This window comes from Muntiacus reevesi, chromosome 2 (assembly GCF_963930625.1).
Source record: "Muntiacus reevesi chromosome 2, mMunRee1.1, whole genome shotgun sequence".
Classification (NCBI taxonomy): Eukaryota; Metazoa; Chordata; class Mammalia; order Artiodactyla; family Cervidae; genus Muntiacus; species Muntiacus reevesi.
In genome coordinates, this window is record NC_089250.1 from 179,892,913 (window position 1) to 179,901,836 (window position 8,924).

At 62.5% G+C, this 8,924-nt stretch overlaps 1 protein-coding gene across 1 annotated transcript in view; it reads left to right on the forward strand.

Moving 5' to 3' along the window:
* Positions 1 to 5,393, forward strand: part of RAB11FIP3 (RAB11 family interacting protein 3) — a 62,112-nt gene extending 56,719 nt beyond the window's left edge. Inside the window, exons 9-14 of the mRNA XM_065923917.1 lie at positions 872 to 1,012; positions 3,007 to 3,088; positions 3,519 to 3,656; positions 3,733 to 3,888; positions 3,959 to 4,099; positions 4,210 to 5,393. Coding sequence (XP_065779989.1) covers positions 872 to 1,012; positions 3,007 to 3,088; positions 3,519 to 3,656; positions 3,733 to 3,888; positions 3,959 to 4,099; positions 4,210 to 4,323 — 772 coding nt within the window. The 3' untranslated portion in view covers positions 4,324 to 5,393. The remainder of the gene's footprint in view (positions 1 to 871; positions 1,013 to 3,006; positions 3,089 to 3,518; positions 3,657 to 3,732; positions 3,889 to 3,958; positions 4,100 to 4,209) is intronic.
* Positions 5,394 to 8,924: the final 3,531 nt, after the last annotated feature.

Below are 8,924 nucleotides of genomic sequence, written 5' to 3' on the forward strand. Positions count from 1 at the left end.
CTTCTTTCTTGCTATGTGATGATTCTTAGTCTTTTTCTTTCAGTTCCTCTTGAATTCAGAATTTTCTTGTGTTGGAGTTTTAATTGCTAAGAGCTACCTCTGTTGTACATCGCTCCTGTGACAACTGCTGTCTCGTGGATGTGGCGTCTCTGGCCTCTGAGGCTGACAATTGCAGCGTCTCCCGCAAGATGTGTGTCTCCTTCGGGTCGTTCTTCCTGTTTGCTCTGGACGTCTTGTGTTAGAGCTTTCCTGTGGTGTCTGGTGGTCTTTGGCCTACTGTGTACTCTGAGGTGCAGGCACCAAAAAGCAGATGAGAAGCCCCATGTGCAGGGCAGCTGGGGGCGCGCCAGCCCTGCCGTCCTGGGAGGCCTCCTGCAAGTAGGCGTGGTGGTCTGGGAAGATACCAGGGCCAGGGTCTCCATGTGGACATTCCATCTGTCCCCGAGTTCTTGCAACACCTGCCTTTATATCTGACCTTGTTGGGGGCAGTGTGTAAACCACGTAGCAGGTCTGGAGTAGCAGGTCGAGGCGCCCGGGGCCAGGGACCTCTCGGGCTTGTCCCAAGACGGTCTCCCACTCACACCCAGCAAGCTGATGACCACTGTGGGTGCAGGCCGGGATGGGGGTGAGGTCCCCCGAGAACAATGGGGACTGTCCCCGCTGTCAGGACTGTGCCGGGGTCTGAAGCCCAGGCACCCTCAGTGTGGGGTGGAGGCTCCTTTGGGGGACACGTCTCCTGCTTCAGAACCGCCCTTGACGAGAGCTGTGGCCGTGGGGCATCCTCAGTGCCTGCCTGTCCCTCCTCTGGGCAGGGCCACTCTCCAGGTCCAAGCACAGAGTCTCAGGACAGTCTCTCCCCCTCTACCGGCAGAGCCAACGCCCTGGAGGAACAGCTCAAGGAGCAGGAGCTGAGAGCCTGTGAGATGGTCCTGGAGGAGACCCGCAAGCAGAAGGAGCTCCTGTGCAAGATGGAGCGGGAGAAGAGCATCGAGATCGAGAACCTGCAGGCCAGGTGGGGGAGCGGGGGGAGGGGAAGATGGGGATGGGGCGGAGGGGGGCAGAAGGGGGCGATGGAGAATGGGGGAGGGGGAGGTGGGGGGGGAGATGGGGCAGGGGAGGGGAACTGGGGGAGGAGGGGGGAGATGGAGCGGGGGAGGGGGAGGGGGGCAGGAGGGGGTGGGCAGGTCGGGGAGGGGAGATGGGGACCAGCGGGGCCAGCGGACAGGTACAAGGACGAGAGACAGCTGCGCTGTCAGCACACATCCCTCCACCCCAGGGCACGACGCCTAAGAACAAAGTTAACTGTAGGAACAGTGGGAAAACCTTTGTAAAGAAAACTGGAAGACTGTACTGAAGGCCACGATTATTGGGATCAAAGACGGACACCACCTGGATGTCACCTTCTCTAATCTTTCTCGTGAGGACATTACACCAACCAAATCAAAGTCACCATCTTTCTTTAAGGCAACTTGAGAACATTACCCTGGGCTCCCCTGAAGGCACGCGCCTTAAACAGTCAGGAAAGGGGAGCAGGCTCCACGCATATGCCTACAAAGGCGCAGGAGGGGACCAGGAACTTGGTCTGTGGTGTCCACGCATGGTGACACATGCATCTCAAAACTGACCAAGAACCTAAATGCCCACAGGGTGCCGGTCAGCTGTGGGGTCCCTGACAAGGGTTCCCGCCATCCTCCTGCAGTCACGTCTTTGTGACTGAATGGCCCCACCCTCGGCCTTCAGCAGGCAGCAGTGATTCATGACTCCAGGCCCTAAGCCTGTGTTTCTGTCCGGCTCTTATAGCTGGAAAATACATTTGGACACATTTTCACACTGGCGGGCAGCAGGAGGGGCTGCATGCAGAGCTGTGCTGGGGTCTCCCTGGACAGAGACCTCCCGGGGGCAGACCTACGGCGCCAGCACCCAGGACAACCTTCTTGCTGGACCTCAGCACAGTGGGGTCAGCGGACTTCGGGAGAGCCTCTCCATGGGGCCCTGTGCACTGGTCTGTGGGTGCCATGGGTGAGCCATCCTGCTGGTTGAACAGGCAGCAGCTGGGGCCGAAGGTGGATGGGGCCTCGAGAGGCCCTCAGGGAGCGAGATGGCATTCGGGTCACCACCTGCCCTGTACACCTCAGTCAGCAGCTCCTCATGCCTGGGCCCACAGCCCTGGGGGTTCAGGGGCATGAGGGAACCAGGGCTCCTGGGAGAAGGGCGGGCATGTGATTGGGCCAGAGGAAAACAAGCAGAAGTGGGGAGGTAGTGGAGCACAGTCAGGCGGCACATCACAGACTCCGGGTGGGCAGAGCTGGGACACAGCAGGAGCCTCTGCCAGAGCCTTGGCCAATGAGGAGCCCGAGCAACACGTGGAGAAACCCCCTTGGGGGTCCCTGGAGCCTGGACGGGGCCCGTGACTAGAAGACAGAGGACAGACGGGAAAAGCAGAACCTGACCAAGGAGACACCTGGCAGACAGACCACCTAGTGGTCCAGGTCAACGTCACGCGGGGTGCGAAGGGCATCCCCCTCTGTGGGGCTTTCCCCAGACCCACAGCCTGTCCAGTCACCGGAGGACCCCAGACGAGCCCAGCCTGAGGGGCACCCATCAAACACAGGGCCAGGCCTGCTCAGAATGTCACGGTCACGAAGAGCGGGGAAGCCCAGAGATGCTGCAGCCCCGAGGGGACAGAGGAGCCGTGATGGTGTCGTGGTGTGGGGACCCGACGGGAAGGGGCGTCGGGGGGAGGCTGGGTCAAGGCCATGGCTTGGTCACCCATGTTTCCAGTGTGAGTGTGACAGATGCCACGAGAACGAGCAGATGTCTCGAGAAGCCGCCAGGGGCTCGGGGTCCAGGGACCCGCTCTGTGGCGACAGCTTTTCTGTAAATGTGAGGCCTCCCCACACCTGAGGTGTGGACGCCGTCCTGGCTTATGAGAAGCTCTGGCCCCTGTGTGGGCACGTGTGGTGGTCGTGGACAGCTCCGCATCCCAGCCTAGTTCTTATGCCCCAGGCTGCAGCAGCTGGACGAGGAGAACAGTGAGCTGAGGTCCTGCACACCCTGCCTGAAGGCCAACATCGAGCGCCTGGAGGAGGTGAGCTGCCCCCCGGCTCCCCGCGCTCCTCCCAGGGTACCTGTGGGCCACCAGGACCTGAGACAGGGTCTCCAAGGTGAGGGAGCCGCCCGGTTGGTAGTGACATGGGGCCCCTGGGCTGAGGGAGCCAGGACAGGCAGGGCCTGGCCCTCCCTTTGCCAAAAGGTGCATGGCCCTGCCTGGCTTCTCGGGGTCCTTGGGCCTAGAAAGTTACAGTTAGATGAACCCCTGATTTGATCCAGGATGCTGTCCTTGAGGGGCTGACTGCAGCTGGGCTGCTGTGCATCCTAAGGACACCTGGGAACACTTGGGTTCAGCCCCTGCTCCTGTGTGGGTCCCACCTCCCCCCCCAGAAACAGTACCTGGGGCTGGGGGGCCTGTGAGGGACTGCGGCATGCGGGCGTGTCCATGGCTGCCTTCTTTCTTACAGGAGAAGCAGAAGCTGCTGGATGAGATTGAGGAGCTGTCCGTGCGGCTCAGCAACGAGCAGGAGAACAGGCGGAAGTTGGGGGACCGGCTGAGCCACGAGAGGCACCAGTTCCAGAGGGACAAGGAGGCCACCCAGGAGGTGAGCAGGGGCTGCCCCCATGGGTGCTGGGACCGCCCAGAGGCCCTGCGGCCTGGTTGATCCTGCTCCCCCGCAGCTGATCGAGGACCTGCGCAAGCAGCTGGAGCACCTGCAGCTCTTCAAGCTGGAGGCCGAGCAGCGGAGGGGCCGAAGCAGCAGTGTGGGCCTGCAGGAATACCACAGCCGCACGCGGGAGAGCGAGCTGGAGCAGGAGGTCCGCAGGCTCAAGCAGGTGCGCTAGGGCCGCACCCGGCGGGAGGGCCTGCCCCGTGTGCCCGGGAGTGACGCCCTGTGTCCCCCAGGACAACCGCAGCCTGAAGGAGCAGAATGACGAGCTCAATGGGCAGATCATCAACTTGAGCATCCAGGGCGCCAGGAGCCTCTTCTCCACGGCCTTCTCCGAGTCCTTGGCCGCGGAGATCAGCTCAGTCTCCCGAGATGAGGTAACAGCCCCGCCCCCCTAGGTGCCCCACGCAGCCCACCCCCCACGTGGCCTGCAGGCATCCGCAGTCCAGGCCCCAGGCACCAACCCCACACCCCCTCCACCCCCCAGCTCATGGACGCCATTCAGAAGCAGGAAGAGATCAATTTCCGGTTGCAAGACTACATCGACAGGATCATCGTGGCCATCATGGAGACCAACCCGTCCATCCTGGAGGTCAAGTAGCCGCAGGAAGGCTCCGCCCAGCACACCTGGTCTCCCTCTCCCAGTGGGAGGACACAGCTGAGCCGGGGTGGGGCCGGACGAGGGGCTCCAGGACAGCCTCCGACTGGGCGAGCCCCTCTGACCTCCTGCGCTTCCCGCCCGGTCGGGGAGGAAGGGAAACGGGTCCCCTGGAGTGCTGCTCCCCGCGGCCACTAGGTGCCCTGCCCGGTGCCGTCCAGGCCTGCGCTGCCCCTGGACGGCACACAGGCCCCGGAACCCTGGCGCCAGACGTGGGGGGGGATAGGCAGGCGAGGACAGTGCCATCAAGGTCCAGCCAGGCGCTTCTGTGCCCCCAGCTTTCCTGGGTTGTTGGGGCCGGCACCCAACTGGAAGGGGCCCCTTGGTCCAGCGTGAAGCCTGGGGGCCTGCAGGTCAGAGGGCCATGTCCCCAGTCACACCCTGGCTGCACTAACCTATGATGTGAGAGCCACCAGGTGGGGGGTCCCCATGCAGATGTCCAGTGCTCCCAGGAGTCCACACGTCTGGGGCCAGTTTCCTCTGGGAGTCAGAGGGCTTCAGGAGCTGCGGTCCTTCTGCCAGGTGCACTTTGCAGGAGGCCAGGCAGGGCTGGCTCCCATGTCCACAGGTCAGGGCCTTCCTGGCGGCTTGGGGGCTCCTTCAGGGAGCAGCAGCGTCACCCCCTGGGGCTGCGGGCCTGCCCCAGGGCCTGAGTGCAGCCAGGAGCCTCCTGGAGCGGGTGGGGTGGGGGCCCTGCTGGTGTGAGCATGTACGTGAGGGAGTGTGTGTGCGTGCGAGCGTGTGAGCATGTGTGTGGCCCTGTGTCCTTCCGCCCTCTGCGTGGCCCACCTTCTACACTAAGGTTTAAAGATGTTGCCTCGTATTGTACATTCTGGGGAAAGCCTTGGGTGTAAATCAGTGTAAACTTGGAGGAGAGATTTTTCTATCATGTAGAGTAGGTATTTTTTATAGATTGAAGGTTGATCAATTTTTTAATACTTCTAAGAGAGAAAACTATCTGTGTATACACATGAAATATATATATATGTACAATAATAAACACTGGAACTCTGCTCCCCACCCTGCCATGCCCCGCCACACAGCCTGGGTCTGTTTCTGTGAACTTGAGCTGCCCCAAGCCCTTCTCGCAGACGCCGGGCACGGACCTGCACACTCACCCTGTTTTCACCCCCAAAAAGAGCTCCCGGCCACGTGACAGCAGCCTGGATGACATAGGATGTGAGCGCCCAGTGGCCCCAACACCAGTGAGAGGCAGTGCTGAGGGGCTGGCCAGAGGCTCCCTGCAGCATCCCCTGGGCTGGGCAGCAGGAGGCCTGGTCCGGCCAGCCCCTCCCAGAGGCGGTGTGCGGGATTGCCCGGCCAGGCTGGGCCCCCAGGGGAGCCCAACTGGGGCACCTCCTGGGCCAGGGCGATACGGTGGGGCCTCAGGACTGTGTTCATGGTAGGACAAGGCCCTGAGTGTGGCCTGGCTGCTGACATGGTGCCAGGGGCCAGCTGGGTAGAACCCGTGGACCATGTAATCATGGATCCAGAGGGCTCCAGGAGGGGCAGGCACAGAGCACCCGAAGGAAGACACTGGAGAGGCACAGGCCCCGTGAGACTGGGGGAAGGCTTGACAGGGGGGCCAGGGCAGGAGGGCTCGGGTGGTTCTAAGGGTGAGTGGCCAAGTCTGACTTCAAGGGGGGTGTCAGCTAGCAGTCCCCAACACTCGATTCCCTAGCTAGGTGCCTGTGACACCCAGCACTGAGGTACTTGTGTACCAGGCGCAGGTGGAGACAGGCCCTGCCTGACAACTCAGTGGGGCAGAGAGGGGCTTGAATCAGGGCTGCTAACCACGTGGCTCCAGGTGACCGCAGACGGGCTTGCCTGCAGGAAACAGGGCCCCCTGGCCTCGTCCTCAGCTGGAGGTGGGGCACTAGAATCAGAGGGTTGCCAGGGGCCTGGGCACTGTGGGGGGAAACTGGAGGGTGTGGATGTGTCACGGGAGTTCTGCCTGGAGCCTGCACCCTGGCCAGGATTCCAGGGGGCCTGGAGAAAGGATCAGGCCCCCCTCCATGCTCCTGGTGCTAAGGGGTGGCTCCCCACAGTTAACTCAGGGCCTCACCGAGTTCAGTAGTGGAGCTGAGACTTGTACCTGTCCCCCCATCCCCGGTCCATGGTCACATGCCCAGGGCAGCCAGGGAGGGCAACACTGTGCCAGGCCTTGGGCTGCAGGCTTCACCCCTAGGCTCTGGGTGGAGCTGTGCAAGGAGGGGGGCTCAGCACTTGGGGTGCCCAGCGGCTGCAGCGGGTTCAGGGGGGTCAGTGGGTGCCTGGAAGGGCCTTGTCCCCAGCCTGGAGCCACTAGGGAGTCTCTGCTGGCCCAGGACAGTCAGTGCCTCTGCTTTGACACGGTTACGTCCTGTCTGGAGCCTGTAGGGCCCATCTCTGCCTAGGAGGAGAAGCGGAGTGTGTGTGTGTTGGGGGGCCCTCTCACTCTGTCAGGTAAACCAGAGCCAGGCAGGGGTTTCTCCCTGAATCCTGCTGTCTCTTCCCCTTCTAAACGTAGGGGCCTGTCTGCAGCCCTGCTGGTCCCAGCAGCCAATGCTGAGGCCCCTGCCCTGGCCTGCAGGGGTCCCAGCCCCCTCTGCACAGGGTGGGCTAGGAGAGCATGTGACTCGGCAGGGTCTGGCTTCCTAGCGAGCTCCTTACAGGACCAGCCCAGGCGGGGTGTGCCCAGAGTGTGGAGAGGCTGCAGGGGACACAGGAGGCCAGAGGGTGTCTCACCCAGGAGGACCCTCCACCCTCAGCCCCAAAGCGGATCCTGTCTCAAGTTAGCACCTCCCTCACGCTGCTAGAGCTGTGGAGGCCAAGGTCTTGGCCTGTTCGTGAACAAAGTGCACAGAGCAAGGCTCTGCCCCTCCTGCACAGCTGCCCTGGCCCCGGATTCATCGTGTCCCACACGCACTGCCCAGCCGTGGCTGAGGCCAGCTTAGGCCTGTCCACGCTGAAGGGTGGCCACTCTGCACTCCCAGCCCAGGGGCCCCAGTGCCTGTCGCTCCGTCTGCTGGAGGTTCAGAGACCATGGGACGGAGGCCCCGTGAGGGCATCTCACAAAACAAGTGGTTACAAGTCCTCATGTAAAACCCCGCCAGAGTCGCTTCAACTGCCCGGTGCCTGTCACACCAGACAGGGTCCCTGTGCCCGCGTCCCCGCAGACCCTCTACTCCTCACGAGCATCTGGGTGTCCCCACTGCTGTGTCCCAAAGCCGAGAAGAGCACGGGGGAGACCTGCCCCCAGGGTCTCCCCTCCCCTCCAGGCGGCTATCTCCTGAAAGTCACCCTCTGCTTTGCGGTTCCTTAAAACTTGCATCTGCGCACCTTGGTACATCTGAGATGCTCACAGGTTGATGGCCCTCTTTAGCACGGCTCACCATGACCTGTCCCTTCCTCCCCACTACTGCAGGCCGTGCCCCTCACCGAGCAGGGCTGGGATGTGCCTGTTCTCTCCCCACCCGGCCCCCAACCAGGACTAGAGTGAGCTGGTAGGAACCTGCCTCAACTTCAGCTGTTTTTCTTGTTAGGAGGCTACAGGGCTGTGGACATCAGCTCTGACCCAGTCACCCCAGGTAATGCACAGGGAGGGAAAGGGAGTTGTGGTCACTGAGCCACCACTAGGAGTCAGCCCTTGACTCTGTCCTCAAGTGATTCTGCAGCCACCAGGCCTTGGTCAGAGGCCTGTCACTGCCACCTTCCTGCAGGTGAGGAAGCTAGGGGCGGGCTGAGTCCCCGCGGGCACTCAGGAAGGGGCTGTCTTGGAGGCTGTGTCTGAAGCCCGAGCACCCAGGGTGAAGACGTAGTTGTCCTGGCTGCAGCATCTGGAGAGATGGAGGTTTTCCAGGAGCTCTGAGCGCTGTCCCTGAAGGTCCTACTGACCGGACGCTGGAGCAAACATCACCCAGCTCCCCGTGCAGAAATCCTCTCCCTGTGGAGGCACTACTGGACCACGTCCACTCTCCTTAAATCTGTCCTAGCCAGGGGCCTCCGTCCCGTCTTCCCGCGTGGGTCGTGCCTTCTCCGGCTCCACACGCTCCCCGGAAACCAGGGTCCCGGAGTTCCGCCCTCAGCGTCCCCTCGCCTCACTGCGGCCTCCCCGTGCTTCGCGGGCGCCAGGTAAACCGCTGACACCAAAGCTCTTTCAGGCGGTACTGCTGTTTCCAGAAGCCCTAGGCGACGGAAGGCAGGGGGCCAGGGGCAGGGTCTACCACCCAGTTCCGCGGCTGCTGGGTTGTCAGAGTGACCTCCTGCTGTCCGACAGGCAGGGACAGAACGCGCCTAAGGGGCCGATTCTGCTCGGAGGCCCTAGGCATCACACTGGCTTCCTCCCTGCCAGGGGTCGAGCTGTGCGCTGTGGCTCCCTCGGTCCTCCGGCGGCCCGGGGGTGCTGGTGCCCCCGATAGCCTAGAAGAACCCGGGTCTCGGACACGCCATGCGCCCAGGTCACCCCACGAGTGGCGCCGCTCTTGTCGGTCCAGCGAAACTGAAGCGTCGGACCGTAAAGCCTTTGCTAGTCCTGAGGAAATAGAAAAGTTTGGAGGGACCCG